We start from the raw sequence: 21,177 nt of genomic DNA on the forward strand, positions 1-21,177 counted from the left end.
TTAAACAGAGTGAATGAGGTAGATGTTGTCCTTCAATGAAAACTTACAAACTAGTTCTTGTGAGAAATGATAGCTTGTTAGATCATTCCTATTAACTATAGTCAATTTGTTACGGTCCCTGTGAAAATACATAAACCCATGCTTGGAGCTGTAACTGGACTAACTGGAGGAGATACTCCTACCCTCAGTAAGATACAGATTTCAGAAAGAAATCTTTTTTCTGTCTCTACATGCACATTACCACATAAACTGGCAATGATGGGAAAGGGACAAGTAGGCTGCAAATCTTCAGCAGTTTGAGACCACATAGCAAAAAATAGGCACTTTCTCTCTCAAACTATAGAGCACCATGAGAATATATAAAAAGTGCTTAAATGCATCTATACACAGTAGAAAGGAAAATGATCAGTGAGATACATTCTTTCACCCTTCATATTAATATAATAGATCTTTGACATTAAATTTGGAAGAGCAGAATCTTGTGGTGCCTTTAAGAATAGTTACTGTCATGAAAGTGTGGAGCCAAGACACTTGGAGGAAAACAAAAACTTCTTTCTTCAGTGTTCGAGACTAAATACATAAAGGAATGTTTTTCCTCGGTCATTAATGTTCTCACTCTTACATGTAAGTTCTTCAGGATTTATTATTTGGCATTTCACAGCTCTGCATTATTACACACACATACATGCACATCAAGGCTGTGAGCAATGGGCTGCACAATAGGAATACCTGAAAAATTGATGCTCCCTTAAAGGTCTTCTGTTGAAAATTTAAAGGCGTATTAGGAGTGGCTTGGTTTGTTCAGCCTGGAGAAGAGAAGACTGAGAGGAGACCTCATTGTAGTCTATAACTTCCTCAAGAGGGAAAGAGGAGGGGCAGGCACTGATGTCTTCTCTGTAGTGACCAGTGACAGGACCCAAGAGAATGGCCTGAAGTTGTGACAGGGGAGATTTAAGCTGGACATCAAGGAAAGGAAGGAAAGGATTTTCACCCAGAGGATGGTTAGGCACTGGTACAGGCTCCCCTGGGAAGCAGACAAAGCACCAGCCTAAAAGAGTTCAAGAAGCATTTGGACAGTGCTCAGGCACATGATGCGACTCATCGGATTGTCCTGTGCAGGGCTAGGATTTGGACTTGATGATCATTGTGGGTCTCTTCATACTCAGGATATTCTATGATTCTAGAGTACTTGAACTCAAGGATTGTTGGAAGATTATTTCACTTGAAGTGATACATCACTTATGCAAATATTCTTTTCCATCCAAAATGGAATTCCAGTAGTAGTCATGAAGCTTTAAAATCAAATCCCACATTGGACATATTAGAAGAAATTACAAATTCTATAATGCGTAATATTGTTTTTCTAATGTATCACTGGCCCACACTGAGAAACAATCTATTATATAGATTTTGCATTCAATTTCTTTGTCAAAAACTACAAAGCATATCAAAAGTTAACAGCACTAGGGAGTTCTGTGATTAACATGAAAACAAATGGTATATTAAAAAATTTCTTTTGTTCTTCATTCACAATGGTGAAAATGCTAGGATTTAACCTTTAAGGGTTAAAGAGTTTAATCAATGTCAATGTCTGATCTTCTGAAGGTGATAAAGAACAGTCTGTCTAGCGATACCCAACAGAACATCACTTTGTCAAGCCACAAAGCGCCCAAAAGCTTGTCAAGTAAGTTACCAGAAACCTCTTTGTGGTTAGAACTCAGCTCCTTCCTGCTTGACCTATTATTTGATATTTGACCACTTGGTTGCAAGACACTTGCTCTTTCCAGCTGAAATGTCACTGGGGCATCTTGTCAGCTCCCCGACATCTCGGCCTGACATACAATTTTACTTTTGTGTGCTACAAGGCAGAAAATGCAGGGCAATGGCCTTGCTTTAAATTCTGTCAGCATCAAAGATGGGCATCACTCTTGGGTCCTACCAACAACAACAAAAAAGGAGTCTATTTGAAGGTCAAAACAGCCATTACTTCTTAGTCTTTCAGTTTAAACTAAATACATTACCTGCAACACTGGTTTGGGAACTGTCCTTATAAAGTATATAAACATATCATCAGAAATCCTCCCTCCACAATTGTTCCTCTTTCTTATGAAATGCAGACTTGATAAAAGGGTGAGTTTTCAGCGCCTGCAGGGATCAGATTCAGTGGTTAACTCAACTTGTTCAAATAGGCAAGTGGTATTATGTAGCTTTACAAGGAGCAACCTGACCTTCTCACATTGACCAGCAGTGACATTATTGTGCAGGAAGAGAAGCAGTCACATCATTTCTGTTTTGCACAACCTGCTTAAAGTTTGCAACTAAATGCTTGTCTTCAGTTGAGCTGACAAGAGAAAAGAGGGGGCTCAGTGAACCATGGCAGGGCTGCCATGAAATGACAGGAATCATTGGCATACATTTCAAATAGCTCTCTCAATCCTATTAAAGTATTGCAGTCCTGCTTTAAAATAGACAAGTATGAAACAACTTTGATAGATAGAGACTAAAATGGCTTATTGATTTTTTTTTTTAAGACTGTGGAAAATTACCCAAAATGTGTCATTCTTTAACATTTAAAAATATACTACATAAAAAAATGAACAACTGCAATAAATGAAAGTTTAAAGAAATAACTGCTTCAGTATGCAAAACCTGACAAGTGCAGAAATGTGAACATACAAATGCACATTTTCATAAAACCATAAAATTAATGTCAAAAAGTACAAATGCTGAACGACAATTCAAAGATAGCAAAAAATTACACTTTAATTGCATCATTTTACATTAATATAATTTTTCCCTTCTAGAAGATCATTGATACTTAGAATCTGAAAATCCATTTTCCATTGTTCTTCTGGGATTGGATGTGACATTCAGGCTGAAGAAACAGATTGAAGACAGAGAACTGTCTCTCTTTTGCATAACACTGTAGGATGTGTCAGGTTCAGCATACAATTCCAAAAAGTCTGGGATAGAACTCTGGTCAGGCTGAATTTCTATCTTGGAGCCATGCTGATGGTTGAACTACTCCCGGTTTCCTGCAATGATAAATAAAGAATAAAAAAACAAAGCAAGAAAAGAATCTACATTTACTGTTAAATTCCTTTCACAAGGGTACATATATGAAATATTTGCAAGTGTTTGCTTCTTGTTTTAAATGCTTACATTGGTGCCTGAAAACCAATAGTAATATTTAATAAAAAGAAACAAAGGACATTTTCTCAAGGTGTTAGGCCGAGTAAGTGTTAGAAAAAAATAACCTACTGTATTTGAAGCGCTACAAATACTTACAGAGAACTTTTAGCCCCCTCTTCATTACAATTACCAGATTTCTTTTTATAAACATAAACAAGCTTTGTCCACAGTCTCTCTGTCACTGCTACTAGGAAACACATGCCATGCTAACCATGGAAGGTATTTGTTTATTTTTTAAATATATTTTATCATCATTTGAAATCAAGCACTTAATACTCTTCAAATTAGCCTGTAAGAAAATGGCCAGAAAAGATACACTGAATGTACAATGATGGGAACATGATTCATACTTCAATGTGTCTCAACATTCAGTCAAACAGATATAAAGGTTACACTAGTTAAAATTCAACATTAAAGAACTTCCAGCAACAAAACATCAGGCATCATACTCTGAAAGATTATGGATAATATCAGTATACCAGTACTAACAATTCCTTAAAAAGTGGTAAAGAAAGAACATTCTGCATTCCCCTAAATAAATAAAAGAAAACTCAATGTCATGTTGCTCTTCTGCCCTTTACCAGAGCACTATATGGTGTGAAAATAACAAAAAAATTCATCAGGTCTTATAATATGTGAAAGCATCACATGAAAAACATAATTATTGAATTAAAAATTAACACACTGAATAACCATTACAGTATCTTTGAGGTTTAGAACACTCTCTTCAGCACTTAAGGAAGAGTGCTTATATAAACACATGCATATGTAAACACACATACACTGAGGCATAAATCCAGATATACAGTTGGCAGCCCAAACTCATATATATCTGGAGAGAGGCTGAAGGATGCATGTATATTCATATTTCAACAAATCCAGTCTCAGTCATATGTATAAAGATACATTCATGAAAGATTTCCCTTTCCTCTGTTACCACTGCTAAAGAAAAATCAGTTGATGCCTCTAACACGTACTTCAACAGTTCCCTTTGATATGGACTCTTTTGATTTCCTGATTCACCACAAGCTATATTGCAGCCACTGTAAAACACTAGGTTATGTTAGACCTTCATTCAGTAGCAAATTTGGATGAATGTTTCAAGTACGTAGTCTTGAATGAGGTAGTGCCAAAATGAGGTAGTGCCAAGTTTTTCTAAATTATAGGTCTGATGAGGATGAGATAACCAGCAGGACTAGCAATTAAGATTTGTAACACTCTAGTTTTTCAGTCCTTCTGGGCTCAACTCTACCAAATAAGAACCACTAAGAAGCCAATGCACAAATGAGATCTCAGTGTACCAACAGACGTGAAATGAGTTCTCTGTGAAGGCTAATACACCAATTAACAGCCTGTTCATTGTACACTTTAATCAGCTGATCACACACAAAATTCTCTCTAAAATAAGAACCATTCATTAAAACTATTACAACAGTATTGAAGTATGCAAACAACTTTTGATGTTCTAAAAATCTTCCACATGTAAAAAAGATTATTAAATCAATAAGCTGCAAGCTACAAATGGGTTTCATTCTGGATAACAAATATTGAGGAAAATGTAAACATATTGGTTTGTACTGCTTTCAACACCTCAATCAGCATACCACAATGAATAAAAAATCTCATGCTATGATTACACTCACATATTACTCTTTTCCAAACTGTAGTGAGAGTTGTTTTTTTTTTTAAATATGGCATCAAAATCCCAGTAAAGAGATAAGAAATCAGATCCTTTGAGAGTTGCAAAAAAAAAAAAAAAAAGTATGAAACTTAATGATTGGCAGCAAGTCGATAGACTATGTTACAGGAAAATCTTCACTGTTGGGGGGGGGGGGGGGAAAAAAGCTCTGGTTTAGTTATCTAGAGCCTGTGCTGTACCTCTGACAAAGAACAGAAGACAAGTCATTGAACAAAAGGGAAATCTGATTTAATAGCAATGTGATTGATGCAAAAAACAATTTTTGGCTCTTACTCCTAAGAACTGCTTTAATCCAGTATCTTTATATATCCTCAAGATGAATAAAAAAATAGTATTCCAGAGGTTAGAAGAAAAAATACTCAGAACTGTTATAATATTCATTTTCTGAACACATGCTTTTAACAGAGGAATTTTAAAGGACGATATAATTTCCCCAACAGACCTCATTCATCATTATTGTATTTAGATACCTTTCTAAAACATGTTTTAAATTGATAAACTCAAATGACTATGCCAGAGCTGTGGTGATAATCCATCATAAAAATATGCATTTAGGTGATTTTTAAAAGAGGAATTATTTATCTGAAATAAGGTGTCTGTTTGGTAAATCTTTAGCACAGCATTTTATTTACCCTGTAAGCCATACATGACTCCATCTGAACTGTTACATTTCACCAGGTAAATAGATATCGAGGACACATACATCTAGCAAAAATATGCTTTCAAAATATTTATATAATACAGTAGTTGGTCATGACCTGTGCATATTTTTCTAAGTTTGATTGCCTAACTTTATAAAACAGATTTTCTCGAAGATAAAATATGAAAAGTAGTCAATATTATGGAATAATTATTTTCTAAACCTTAGTTAACTCAAGTAATTTTTTATTAGACGTGGAAAAGATTTCTAAAACAGTTCTTCTCTATGGGTGCTCTGTGGCATTTAGGACCTAGTTTAAAGGTTGTCTCATGATATACGAGCCGTTTTACCACACTTAAAACTCATTTATAGTGGGTTGCTTTATTATGATGATATTGTGATGGAATATTTTCATACCATCATTTATTATATCCTTATGTTTTTATTGCAATGTCAGCCTACCCAAAAGCATCATGTTGTGATCAAAGATGCCCATTTTGCTTTTGTATATTCATATTAGTGGAATAATATGCACAGTTGGACACTTGAAATTAGAAGATTATGCATGTGCTATGACAGTGGTACAGATAATTACATAAGGAAATAAACATTTATAAGTATACTGTTTATCTTCAACTGTAGGAGAAAAATCTAGAGCTGAAGCTGGAAATTAGTCAGTTATTAGTCAGAAATTAGAACAGTTTCAGCTGTCAAAATCTACACAAAGGTAATTTTACTGGACAATTTTCACAGCTTTTCAATTTCCCTCATCTAGGAGGAAAATCTGTGTTATTACAAAAACTTCTTCCACTTCTCAGGTTTCCCACCACTAATTTTTGTCTCTTCAAACTGCTTTCAAATACTCAATTTCAATACACAGTAGTCCAAACTTCTCTTCTGCTTTCTTCTGACATGTAACATGCTACCCTATTAAAATATATATATTATTAGAAAATCAGAATAATAAACAGTGGTAAGATTTTGTGCATTAAGGCTTCTGGGTTATCCATGCAGTAACAACTGGCTTCAACTGAGGTAAAAAAAAAGCCATGAAACTGCTTAGATCAGAAGAGACCAAATAAGAGACAGAAGGTTATGAAGGTTAATAGTGAATACAAATTATGACAGTTCTCTACCTGTGTGATGATGTAGGTGTAATAATAAGTTCAGTGTTATATCTCAGTGTAAATTAAACAAAATAGTTGAATTACAAGGCTAAAATCTGATCTGTAATTCACCAGAATAGAGGACACTTAGGTGTGTGAGGATGTGTGTCGGTAAACAGAAATGCAAAGGGAGGAGTAGGCTGTAGTTTCTTCAGAAATCTTGCGACCCCTAAAACAACTGGAAAGGCAGTAGCATATTTTCTCAAGAGTATGAAGAATTTTAAAATAAGCACAGATGCAGAGAATGAGGGGGGGAAAGTGGGAAACAGTCAATATATTTCTCCACAATTGATTTCTGGTACTCACTCCGCTCAGCCCAACTCCAGAACATACAAATACATACTAATACCAGTAGACAGCAAATCAAATGGCCAGTAATATGTTTTTCAGCTTCTCCCACCTATGCTATCCTCACAGCTTGCATTATTTCACTGCTTGCAATTCCAGTAAGTGTTAAAAAAAGAAGCACTGTCTTCAATAACCATTTTGCAGCACTTATGTGGAAACCCTATTTCCCTATAGGGAAAGATGTACATTGTCGGATCATTCACAACCTCCTACTCAGACTGCTTTTTCCAAAACTGAGTTGCCTTTTGCCAGACAATGTCAAGGGACTTCCAGTATGCTGCTCTTTTTTCTTTTTTTTCTTTTTTTTTCCTGTTAAAAGTTGCTCCAAGAGCAATTTCTTACTATCAGTGAAATAATAAAATGAAATACCACAAACTGGTATTTAAAATGGAAAATATTAATTGTGGATGGATGTCAGTGCAATACAGTGCTAGTTACAAACTTTTTCAAAGCAGGAATTGTGTGACCAGAACTGGAAAGTTTGCTTCCTGTGTCAATGATCTTGCAATTCTGTATGCTGAGCCAGTAGGATTAAATTGGTGCTCTGACACAATGTAAGAAAATGGCAACATTCAGTATAAATTTTAATTGTCAGCAATCCTGCCTGGATTGTGCAAACAATTTGCTATCAGAGAATAATTCAATGGGCTGCCAACTCACTCTATATTAAGTCAGAAAGGTAGACACACAACACGCTTTGGGTGCTGCTAGCCAACAATACAAATGGCTTTTTTCATTATCAAGAATTCCCTCTTCTACTTTCAGGAATTTTTAAACAAATGTGAGTCTGTAATATTGGAAAATTACAATTTTTTCTTACTTTCCTAATGCTCTTATATTTAATTCACTCAGTGAAATCACAGTCTGGAGGCTCAATTAAGAGAAAGATTTCATTATATATTGTATTTGTTTCTCTAAAAGAAAACCTTGTTTCATTCAAACACACCTAAACCTGGTATGTTTGAAGAACACACAGGACCGCATGGATTATCACGCCAGATGAACACGTCAATGTTTTTCTGGCTTAAAGACAAATAACTTGGTTCTACATTCCTAATTTTGATGTTTTCTAAAAGTTTTGGCCAAATTCCACACAGAGCCTATACTGAAAGCCTTTGTTCCAGATGTTTCACTGAAATACACAGGAAAGTTCCCATTTTTAGGTCAAACTCTCTGCATTGCACTGTTAATACCAAAATAATACACAAACAAAACTGTTCTTTTTTCATGATGAAATAATTGGTCTGTTTTAATTCCAACCAAAGTTTCCAAATTCCTGAGTACTTAGTACTTTCAGAACTTTTAGTACTTTAGAACTTTAGTTCTTAGTACCTTTCGCCCATGATACTTCCCACTGTCTTTCCACTTTCACAAGAATGGACGCAAATTTTACTCATTTATTTATTTTGAATCAGGATGACCAACCCAAATGGGTTTTATCTTGTGTTGCATGCTGCAAACAACACTGAAAGGCACACTACATTTACTATTATGACACCATTCTACATTTCAAAGCAGTGTGTAGGATCATCCCTGCATTTAACTGATGCCTCTCTTGCTTCTAAGGAAGGTTTTCCTAGTATGTGACTTTCCCCCCAGCTTCTCATTGCCTTAGATCAGTGTGTCTGGCACTCCATTTCTTTCTAGCAAGAAGGGGAGAAGACGATGACAATCAGAGACTAAAAGACTCACAACACCATGCTTAGGCACCACCAGCTGACAAAGTAGTCCCCTCTTACTCAGCCTTTTCTTCTGGGAAAACAGTCCCTATTCCACTAGTTGAAGTGTCAAACTTCATATTCTTGAGAGATATATATTCAGCCATCATCTGAATTCCTATCCAGTGTGACTGTCTGACGTAAGCCTTCAAAGTTTCATCTGAGTCGCATACATACTGCTGCTCTAGCAGAAAAAGGAAAGAAGTATATTTACATTCATTTTGCCAAACATTAGCATCTTCTGTCCAATCATTTGAATGCAGAAGTGTTAGGAGAAAACAGCTTAGAGAACAAGGGTTGACACATACAGTGTGAAATCTTAAGGTGCTTGAATGCAATGAGGGAGAAAGTGAGACAGAACCACGTTTCATCTCCCTAACTGTGCTACAGTCCACATGAACTTTGTGACAGGTCTCTGTCTCTCAGCCACACTTCACTAGCTTCTGCTGACATTCAGCTGTCAGACAGCAACCCTTTACCATGCCCCTAACATGCTCTACAGCTTCACCCAATTAACTCGCTTTCACTTGACATTGCAGCAAAAAGCTTCATAATAGGTGGTCAAGGTGCACGGTTTCTGCTTGCCCTCTAACTGCTCACGCACAGTGAAATGCTACCTTCCTTTCTGTCTGTTTGCGACGAACCGGCACGACTACAATTTAAGCATTCTTCTACTAAATGGAACAAGGATGGTGGATGTTTGCCAGCAGTGCACTTATTTATCTCTTACCAAAAACTATCCTAGAGGTAATAAACACAGCAATTTTGGGAAAAAAAAAAAAAAAGAAATTACACTGATTCAGTAAAATACTTCAACCACTTTACACTTAACAAAAATATACTGTAACAGTAATTTGGTTTCAATGAGAAGGAGGGGAAAAAGTAATTTATTTACAATAGTAGCACTTAAGAACACAGAGGAGGAAGGTCTGCTAACAATGAAAGTGTCTTCATGACTCAGCTTTCTTGCATTAAAAAATCTTTAGGTATTCAGAAGATTAATTTTTTTATGCATTTCTGCCAAATACACAATATTTTTTAGAAATATTTTTAGAAATATGGATCTATGTAGCTAATAAAACAAATTATCTATTAAAAATATGGAAATCAACATTTTAGGATTCATTTGATAGCTTATAGAAAAACAAGACCAAACATGCAACTCACTGTTGCTTTGCTGACAGACGCCTTGAGCATACTACAATTTACTCACTAGTACTCTCAAGTACATTTCTATATAAAAATAAGAAGTAGGTCAGAAAAGTTCCTTAAAATGTTGATATGTAGGTAATAAGCCCTGATGATGCTCAAATGCTTTTTGCTGAAGAGGGTGGAAGAGTCTGGACCGAACACTGGTGTCTGGACAGTAAAATTATGAAAACCACTATGGGCAATACCTTCTAGTGGCCTTATGGGTTTCAACTACCACAATTCAAACAAGACGAGGCTCAAAAGACTATCCACACAAACCATTTAAGATTCTGGTTTGCTAAACTACAGCAAGCTCACATAGGTTATGTAATTTATTTTCTTTCCAAGCATATCTACAGGGAAAAGTCTCCTTGCAGTTCTCTTTTAAAATCTTTGAAATGGCATTTTTTCTGCACAAGAAATTCTATTTTAACAAAGAGAAGCAGGCATCAAGACCGTAGAAAGTAGAAGCTCAAGAGAAGTCCTAAGCATGAAAAGGAAAACAAGAAAGGAAATGCATTGATTCAGATGAAAAGCAGACTCCTCTCATGACAGGAAGTTATGAGAAGAACACAGAACCAACTTGTCTTTATGAAAGGTGGTGAAAAGCAGAAAATTATAAGGAATTGGAACTCACATACCTCTGGAAGAGGCTGTTAATGCAGAAGTGGATAGTTTTGCAGCAATGAAAAAATATAGTGAACACCTCAATCAGATTCGATGTAGGAAAACGGCATTACTCAGAATTAAAATGAAGTGTCAGGGACATACATGGCCTCATAGTGAATAATATTACTGCAGATCTTGTAAGTGAATAAATGTTATTTTGGCTTACTGAGTTATTTTGGTACTGAGATTATAATCTGCTGTTGCTCTTTATCCTGAAATGACAAGGGAAATACTGATGTCAAGATTTGACAGCCTTTACTATCCACTACCAAGGAGTAGATGAAAGTTCACTCTTTGGAGACAATGGAATTAGGACCATAAACTGGATACAGACATGGTTTATGCAAACTATCTGCAGTTTGAAAAACAGACTGATTGGAGTTTCATATACAAAATACAAACATTTGCATTTTGAGTCAGAACACCTGCACAGATGCATTAGCCTACAGGCTAATCTGAATCTCAGTTAATCTAAATAACTGTATTGAACTGAGTAGTCTCTAAAAAAATCCTCTGGTGATGTAACAAGGAATGACTGACTTATACCACGTGTTTAGAAGTGAACTAGTGTTACTGCCAATTTAATTTTCTCAAAATGAAGGTTTATTATTAAAATCATCAAGGTATTAGAAGAACAAAGGGTTCCATCCTTTTAGCACTGGCCAATGCATATAGATTTTCTGGATAGCCCACTGTGGATGTGTATGATTCTACCTCCTAGCCAAAATCCTGATAAGGGCTCCATCCCACTCCACCATAAATTAGATTACATAAAGATTCACCAGGAAGAGGCACATTTGGCTCCCTATAGCTTTAGTATAGTTTTCTAAGATTTGTTTGCTTATTCAAGGCAAGTACTTTAATGTTCATTGATCCCCAGTAAAACTTAGCTGAAGTAACTTCAAGAGGGAATTATTCCTTCTCCTACAGATTACATGCAATATTTGAAGCAGTGTGTCTTCAACAGAGTTCTAAAGGGCAGTTTTATAACAGTAATGCTCAGGGAAAACAGTTGACTGTCCAGCAGTATTGATATCTGAATAGCCTAGAAAAAATATTTCAGGCTCTGTTTCAGTTGACGGCTAATACGTAGGTCTTCTGTAAATTCAAGATCCAAGTTATATTAACTGGGCAAGGAATCAAGCTTATCAGTTATAAACAACTTGAGTGTGGGTGAGCTAGGTTTACTGTCTCTATTGGTTTTGGCCAAATCCACATATACAATTATATTTCAGATTGAAATGAAATTAAAAAATCTAATAATTACTTGAACATAACTTTTTACACTTAGTAGACTCCTGAGCATAGCCTCCAAGAATTGTTCTTAGCTCAGGTACTAGATCATCTCTTTCTGTAAGGCTGAATATGCAGTTCAAGTGACTCCACTAGGCAAAGGGAACTAATATTTCCTGCATACCAATAATATTTTAGATGAATAAACATTAAAAAAAGCTAATGGAATTTCATCTTTTCATATATATGTAAGCCAACTGTGTGTTCTGAAAGCAAAGTTAAAAACAACAAAAAACCCCAAAACAAACAAAAACAGACACCACCACCACCACCTACTACAAACAAACAAATAAAAACAACCCAAAACCCAGAAACCACGAATACGTACAACACTCCAAACTTTCATCAGGTATGAAAAACTTCTAAGAGTCATGAAGAACAGAAAGGAAGATTCAGGAAAGTGTTTTTCAGCTTTTTAGTTTGTAAAACCAGAAAATTAGGTTTTCTAAAACAACCCAACCAAAACCCCAAAACAGGGATGTTCCAGTAAGTTGGTGTGTCTTGTACACTCCAGAATTATATCTTAAATTCATTTACTCAGTGTCCCCATTGAGATTACAGTCTTCTAAAACATCTCATATTTAAAGTACAGTAAATTTCAGTGAGTCATTAAATTAAACTCAAAATATTTAAAGCAATAGGATGTTTTGACATATACAAACTAAAATTAAACTGTATGACTTGACATGTCAGGAAACTTTGCAAAGCCCTAGTGAAGTTACAATGTTTAATGCTCAGACTCCCAAGTGACTGCAATGGATTTAATAGACCTTGTGAAAGGAAACTTGATGTCACACAGGCTTTGAAAGACTAATAGGCTCCTGACCATAAGCATACAAGCGCCATACAAGATGATCCTTCTGTGATCAAAGGAGACCCTCAGTACTAACAAAAGCTGAAAAATTAGTGAATTATTTTATTATTGTGGTTCTGGCCTTCAGAAACTGCATATGTCAAATCATCTGCATCACCTAGATAGGAAAAAAGTCTTTCAAAGTAATGGTAAATATACAAATTTAAGAGGCAAGTATTGCAATGTCAGCTTTCTGGCAACATTTACTGAGTCAACTTTGAGTTCATGGGCCAATTTCAGTTGAGAACCAGATCCAAACATGTGGTGTCTTAAGTCAGTGTGGCTTTAAGAGTTCTATAGGTGCCTCTATGAAAATAGGAATTCCTTTAGGAATTCAAGGAGTTACATCATCTGAAAGGAATTAAATGAAATCATTGCATCCTCACAATGTCACTGTTTTGCTAATATCAGCACATGTATCATGGAAACTCTGTTCGTGATTAACTACATTATTTGTGACAATATTTTTAGTAAATTTTATTACTCACTGTTCATTTTAAAAGTACCCTCCCTTCCACACAAATTCTTGCAAAATAAGGAAGTGAAATTACAGTTTAAGAAGCACATTCTTTCTAAATCCCTTTCTTTAACTGTAAACTGAAGAAAACAAATGTTATTTGAATAATGGAGATCATTATCATAATAACATCCTTTTAGCTGACAATAAAGCACTTTACCTTACGGAGTGCCCATTTCCCATTTTAAAAATTTGTTCAATGGTTAGTTTATTCAGTAGGTCAAACTGCTGCACAGAGTTCAGTCTCTGGAGAAAACAACTCCTCACTATGATCAACTAGAAGAACATGTGCCTTCTCTACATAATGTGGGTTTCACAGAATTCAAGGAAAAAAAATTATACATAACTTAGAAACAAAAATAAACAAACAAACAAATAAATAAATATAACCATGATGGGTAAATATTAAACAGTGCCTTAAATATGTAAGACTGAACAAAAAAAAAGATGAAGACGCAACTTGCTATCTGCATTCCCTTAAATCATGCCAACATAACAGAAATAAAAAATTATGTGTAAAGAACAATATTATGCTTTGTGCACTAATTGAATTTTCTGTCTTTCTATCTCTGCACGTCATACTCTCTAATAGATTTCAAAGGTTTGTTTTTTCTTTATTTCTCACATTAACTTTTATGCTAAAAGTACAAAATGCAAGCAAATGGAAGTAGGCAAATACATTTACTTTTACAACAAATATGTTACTCTACTGCAAACATGTCACAGAGAGGAATGCAAAGTTATTTTTTCACAGTTGAAAAGAATGGAAACATGCACAATTGTAGGAGAAGGCAGGTGAAAAGAGCATTAACAAGCCAACAGGAAAACAATCTGATTTCACAAATTCTACAAAGGTGAAAATAAACTGCTGTAGTTTGCAGCTTCCTTTCTTTACCACACTCACTATCTTCCTTCGGCCTGAAGAGGACCCACTCTCCCCTGTGTGGAATAGTGAGGTTAGTTCTGACAGTAAAATCTGCAGAGGGATTTAGGATAGAGACAATACCCAGCCTTGCGCTCCCATGACCTTCCCCTCAGTCTGTGCACCATAAGCAGAAACTAAGACACAAAGCATCAGAGACAGTCATCTCCTGTGGAGGGAAGGTTGACTGCTAGCTGGCACTGAATGATCTGGTGGTGGGAACTAACACTCTCTGGTGGAAGAGACTGCCTCTCTGCCACCAAGGGGGAAACACAAATCTCTTAACCTGAGATTTTGCTTTACAAAAGTTAGAGAGAGAGAGAGTGTGTGTGTGTACATACGTATTTTTTAATTATTATTTTTCTCAATGGGTGCATGGAGTATTAGCCATGCTACATTACAAGCACATGCTGCACATACACGCATTTCTGAAGCCAGCTGAAAAAGAGACAGGTTCCTGGCAACACTGCCCTAGGTCATACTCTAATCTGTTTTTTTCCCCTGTGATCCAGGCAGTGAGCTGGCACTATAAAGTAAACAAGAAGAGCAAAATAACAACAAAAATTGTCATTCTATTATCCATCATCCTCATCAAGTGAACTGCAATCCAGAGGGTGCACCTCTTTATCAGAGTTAATATCTGAAGATCAGCACTGAATTTTCTTCTTATAAACAGTGTTTTACATACTTAGCTTGAAACATAAAACCAAACAGGTGTGAAAACAAGAAAACAATTATTCACAACAGTTTAACTTGTAGGATCTAAATTTAAAATGTCAAGAAAATATCAGGAAGATGACAGACTGAATTGCATGGATTAACTCACCATTTAAGCATCTATGCTAGACTCATTCAGGCACAGCTATGCTTTAATCCCCTCCAAAAAATTCTCAGCAAATTCAGAGTCTCAGAATGAACAGACATTCCCTTTATGCTTAACCCACAGTTTAGCAGGGAATAATAGAAGCTTCCCAGCTCTCTTTCTTGAAATAACTTCTTCAAAAGGGAGGAGGAAGCACCTTCTGGCCTGAGTAAAAGTCCTTGAGTCTGGAAAGAAGTGAATTTGTCTGCCTTTGTAGATAATATTCCTTTTCTTCTATAAAGACAGTAAAATTGTGTCCTTGGCTCTGTTCTTTTGTAAAAACTGTTTCCCAGGGTTAAATGTCCTGGTCTATAATATCCAGTTCTCAAAATAACAGCCTAGCACTCCCAATACTTTCATTTCTACTGCAGCATTAACAATATATGTAATAATACATGAATGTTTCTTTTAATCTGATGTCCTGGAAATACTCCTTTAATAGGTATGGGAAGAAGGCAAAAGAAACAGCAGTGTGTAGCCAACAGGAAGCAAATATATGTGACTGATGTATAGAACTCATTGCATATTACCAATTAAACACATTTCAGAAGACTAGTGTAAAGGTGTCTAATCAGGAAAAAGCCATCACATGGTTGTCTCCTGACTTACACCACAGCACACTAACTCCCACCACAGCAACTGGGGCATTCCTGAAACATTCTTTTTCAGGAAACCCCACCTAGTATTTGCAAAGAAAATAGAAGACTAGTTCATTGCCGTATTCCTCCTTTGAAAACTGAACAAAATAAAGTGTAGGCAACCACTGCCTTGCTCTCCACTAATCTGCTGCAGGCAGAGAATGAATGCATGATGATTTTTTTACAGGACAAATTTGAACTTACACTTTAGAATTGCTTCCTTATCCAAATCATTAGTTGGTTGAAATCCATTTCCAATTAGTTGCTCCTGGAGGTACAATTGTTGCACTGGCCTGCATTTAGGGTAAGAGATGGATACAGCTCTAGCTTCCAAGTGTCTTGTTTTCAGCCCCGGGAGTTGAGGATCCTTGTTTGTGAGCTAGTAGTTCCAGTACCTCACTAAAAACATATTTCTAAAGCCATAGAAGGAAACCACGAAGGAAAAAAGGAAAGGAGACTACCTTCCTGAAAACAGGACCCTCCTTTTTTGTGACCTAGCCAATGACTTGAAAGATTTGTTTTGTGCTTAACAGCGGAACAAACCCGTGGTCATTTAAGAACTTCATGGTTTCCATTAAACCACACAGCCTGGATATTTGGAATTTTACAGCAACAGTGAAGTGAGAATGTAGATCTTACTTTTCCAAAGTACCGACCTCTGCTGAGAGTTAACACCCACACACATTCTCTCACATTGCTTAGCCAATTCATGTCATTAAAGAGAGCTGAAGAACAGACCAAACAAAGAAAAAAAACCAAACCAAACCAAAACAACAAAAAAATCCCACAAAACCCAAACCAATCCCACTTTCAAGTGCTTAAGCCTCTTTCTTAAGCACTTGAAAGGAAAATGCTACAAGTGGAAATGAAATGTTTAAATGCAGCACTCTTTCTGTCCATCTACAGTGTTTACAGCATTAACCCTGCAACTGAAAAACTCAATTATTGGAAACCACCTAACTACCCAAACGTTACCTCTCTGCAGGTGTAAATACATGGGCCTAATAAGCCTTCCCACTGTGAAAGCAGTTACTTAAATTATATTAAAATATTAAAAACTATTTAATGAGCTTTTTCCCCCTAAAGTAAATTGAGTGTGTGCCTTAACCTGCTTCAGGCAAAGGAAGTTTCAAACATATTGGTTTTGAAACTAGCCATTATTTCCCATGTTGCAAAAATGGCAATTTTATTTCCCAACAGCAAATGAAACTGTCAGGAAAATTTAGATGCAATAAAATTGGGTGGTTAAACCAACATGCTGGATTTGGAATAAAACTGAATTAAAGGAATTAAAATTAAGCATTATGTCAGTCAAACTTTAGAAAAAACTATTTGAAATGGGGGAGGGGTATGTGTTGGGGTAGGGTTTCTTTTGCAAAAGTTAGATTCTGGACTTGGTGAAGTCCACCCATAACTACCCATTTTATGTCCATCAACTGTGTCACATTTGAAATTTGCGCAATGAAAAATATTTTGCATAAAATGTGTTGCTTCTGGCAACATTTCTGCCTAAATAAAAAGTTGTCAGGCAGTGTGTGACTTTAGTGGTACAGAGTTTTAAAATGGTGGCTTCAGTCCAAGGCTAGCTAATAACGGCTGACACGCACTGGAATCTTGAGGCCTAAATCAACATTGTTTTCACAGCTGTAATTAAGCCACCTAATCAGAAGCACATTTTGACGGGACAGTTTCTGGAAGCCAGACATTACAATTTCTTATGCCTGGAGCGCAGTGGCTCATGAGAGGTCCTCATTTAATTTCAGGTTTTAAAAAAAAAAAAAGGCTGTAAAATGAAAAGAGTATTAAAAAAAAGCAGTGTATGGCTGTTGAAATGAAGCAGGCCTATGTGTTCATGCCTTGACCAACCCTGTATCCCACCCTCCTTTGGCTCTCTGCCAAGTCCCCAGCTCTCAAGTGGCAGCTACACACAGTGAGATTAAGGGCTTCTGCCAAAGTCAACAGATGAGCTGGTCTGAACTGGCTCTCTGTGTGTTCTGATTGTAAATTGTGCTGGTGATGATTAGAGAACTCTAACACAGGATGTCAACTCTTAAAACTGTCCAGAGAAATTTTTATTTTTTTTTAAGTTCAGGAAATTTTTTTAAACTTCTTTTGTGGCTTGGTACATAGTGCTGTGTCTATAACTTTCAGATGACTCAAACATGAATTCACACACATCAAGCAACTATATTATTCTAAAAACACAGTTACTTGCTCTCATTGGGCATATTTCCCTCATTTAGGAATGTTTATATAACAGTGCTGCTACAGAATGCAACTTTCTGACTAGTACAATACAGCGGTCTTGTGCTTCTTCCATCTGCCAAGTGGAAGAGACCCCCAAAATTCAGACTGTCATCTACTTTAGTTGTACGATTATCAGTTTGGGACATTGTCATAACTGCTTCAAAAGACTGTCTTGCTTTTTTTCTTGACCACAGCTGGATTGGTAACTTTACAATAAACTTTCAACCCCAGAGGCCACTGCAAAACTATCAATATGAAGGCACCAGTCACTGGGGTCTGATTACATTTGGTTCTCCTCTTTAATTACATATGGATTCTATTAACTGAACCTTTTGCCTTAAAGGCAACATTTTAATCAAATTACTACAATTTTCAAATATGTTACAACAGTCTGACAAGTTTAAAGTTCACATACGTAGAGCATTGAGTATCAAAAAATTTTTGCATTGAAAAGGAAGCATTCTTTAGAAAATAGCAAATATGTTGTTGGATTACTGTAAGTGCTTTTCATGACGTTACCCGAAGTTGCAGAATGCAGAATGTGATTTATAACAGAGGCTGCTGTTATTATTAGTAGTAGCCACATTAGTATTATTCTAAACTATATGATTTATACTGTTTGGTTACAACTATTATTTGTGCAAGCAACACCACACGAGCAAGTGACCATTTGGATTAGGATATGAGCATTCCTTGGCTGTGCAGTAAGGCTGGCAAGTGATGCCCAATTACCTGAAGTCAGGAAAGAAATGCAAATAACTCAATAAAAATATAATTTCAGGAAGATATTACTGCTTAGTGGATTCAGTCTTACAGAGATATTAAACTTAGTAAATCTTATGAATAGAGTTTTCTATTTTGACTTGTCCGGTATTTCCAAAATTTCATTTCTATGACCATCTCAATAGTTGGGAAATTTTCCTTGTGGGCCTGTCATGTTTTTCTTTACTTACTATCACTTCAGGAACATTCCCATGTTCCACAGCGACTATATAACTGTTGAGGTCCATATTTACTGATTTCTGCCCAAGACTATTTCCAGGAAAACACATCAAAACAGAGTTACAATAAAAATAGCAAGTCTAATTACTTCTTGCAAGGCAATTTAAGAACCAGTATCTCCAAATCTTTCACAAAACAAATTCAAATATGCGTAAGACTACACGAGGTATTGAAAAAGCCAAGGAGAATGTGTTGATTTTGCAAAGCCTGTTTTTTTTAGTGGGAGGGCCACAGAGGTGGCTTCTGTGAGTAGCTGCTGAAGCTTCCACCATGTCCAGCAGAGCCTGATGGGTCTGAAGATGGACAAGCTGCTGGCAAAGCTGGGCCAATGAGAGAGGTTGGCAACATATCTGTGATAATGTATTTGAGAAGAAAATCAAAATGAAGTGGGGCACAGATTTTTTTCTAGTCAGAGAAGAGGAGGCGGTGAGAACACAAGAGGGAAACAGCACAACACCAAGGTCAGTGAAGAAGGAGGGCAGGAGGTGTTCCAGGCGCCGGAGCTGAGATTCCTCTGCAGGCCGTGGTGAGACCATGGTGAAGCAGCTGTGCCCCTGCAGCCATGGGGCTCCATGGGGGATGCAGAAATCCACACACAGCCTGTGGGGATCCACGGGAGATGCAGAGCTCCACCCACAACCTGTGGGGATCCATGGGGAATGCAGAGATCCACCCACAGCCTGTGGGGATCCACGGGGAATGCAGAGACTCACCCACAGCCCGTGGGGATCCATGGGGGATGAAGAGATCCACCCATAGCCCATGGGGGAGGTGCTCTGGCTGAAGCAGGTGGATGTCTGCAGAAGGCTGTGATCCTGTGGGAGACCCAGTAGGAGAGAGGGGGCCCCTGTTTCCAGGCTGGAGCAGCCTGTCCTTGGAGGACTGCACCTGGTAGAAAAGTGACCCACACCACAGCAGTTTTGGGAGGACTGTGTGCCCATGGGAGGGACTCACATTCCAGCAACTTTGGTAAGGGCTGCTGCTCATGAAATAGGAGCCATGTTGGAGGACTAGTGGAGAACTTTCTCCTGTGGGAGGGACCCCACAGTCTCACAGGGGATGGACTCCTCTCCCTGAGCAGTGGAAGATCTTGGATGATGGAATGTCCAAAACTCCCATGCCCTGTCTCCCTGTGCTGTCAGTAGGAAGGAGGGGGGGCTGGGGGAAGAAAATGTGGTTTGAAGGGCTTATTTTACTTCTCATTATCCTCCTCTGACTCTGTTAGTAATAAATTCACATTTTACCTTTCAGGTGAGCCTGTTTTGCCCTTGGAGTGTTTTCTCCCAGTCCTTATTTCAACTCATGAAGCCTTTGTTAATTTTACTCTCCTGTACCCAGCTGCAGTAGGGGAGGGTGTGTGAGTGACTTTTTTGGGCACCTGGCATTAGGCCAGTGTCAAACCACAACAGAGAGTTTTCATTCAGGACATACCTGCTTCTTGCAACATCTGGGAAGAATTCCTCCAGCAATATCAGAGATAGGTCTCTGGCCCATGAAAGACACTCTCTGACATTTAACATGACACCAATAAATGCCTTTCCCTTATGCAGCAAGAGAACAGGCAAATAGTTAAGATCTTTTCTTTCTCTCTGGTTCCATTCTCATAATTCTAAATTTAGGACAATGCATCCCTGTTAGATGCAAGTCTTTGCCATAAAACACAGATTGAACTGGTGACAAGGAAACAAAGCCTATGGGGCAAACACATGTAAAACCACTGTCCTGATCAGCCTGGTTAAGTAGGAAGAAAATGTCAGGGAAATAGTTAACTGGTAAGTTTAAGTTATAAATATTTCTTTTCTCTCTACCCCCTATGAACGGCATCATGTAGATCATGAAAACTGAGAGCTCACTGCTTTGGGTAGCGAAAAAAGTGTACATCTTGCTTAATGCAGTTTTTCAACACAGAAGTATGAGACCTTATGTCAAATCACTTGTATTCTCAAGAACAAATACATAATTTTCATGCAAAAGATCATTCTACTTGCTTCTCTCACCTCAATAAAACACACCATTTCTGTATTTTCAATACTTTAAGTAGTATCACTAGACATTTCCAGACAAAGGACAGACACAGACACAACTGTGGTGAAAAAGAGATGACACAAAGCCACATAAACCAATGAGTGACTTTACTTTCACCTCAGCTACAAGCATCAAAAGACAACAGTTTTTTTCACATTTAGAGAATTCTGCTACATTCTCATCCATCTGAAACTC

The 21,177-nt window shown here is 37.1% G+C and overlaps 1 protein-coding gene across 1 annotated transcript in view; it reads right to left on the reverse strand.

Annotated features, from left to right (window-relative positions):
* Positions 1 to 2,918: 2,918 nt before the first annotated feature.
* CCDC171 (coiled-coil domain containing 171) overlaps positions 2,919 to 21,177 on the reverse strand; it is a 153,178-nt gene continuing 134,919 nt past the window's right edge. The window contains exon 24 of the mRNA XM_066180817.1: positions 2,919 to 3,035. Coding sequence (XP_066036914.1) covers positions 3,022 to 3,035 — 14 coding nt within the window. The 3' untranslated portion in view covers positions 2,919 to 3,021. The remainder of the gene's footprint in view (positions 3,036 to 21,177) is intronic.

The sequence above is a fragment of the Chamaea fasciata genome, unplaced genomic scaffold (assembly GCF_029207755.1).
Source record: "Chamaea fasciata isolate MVZ Bird 193981 ecotype frontalis unplaced genomic scaffold, bChaFas1.0.hap1 SCAF_4, whole genome shotgun sequence".
Taxonomy (NCBI): Eukaryota; Metazoa; Chordata; class Aves; order Passeriformes; family Sylviidae; genus Chamaea; species Chamaea fasciata.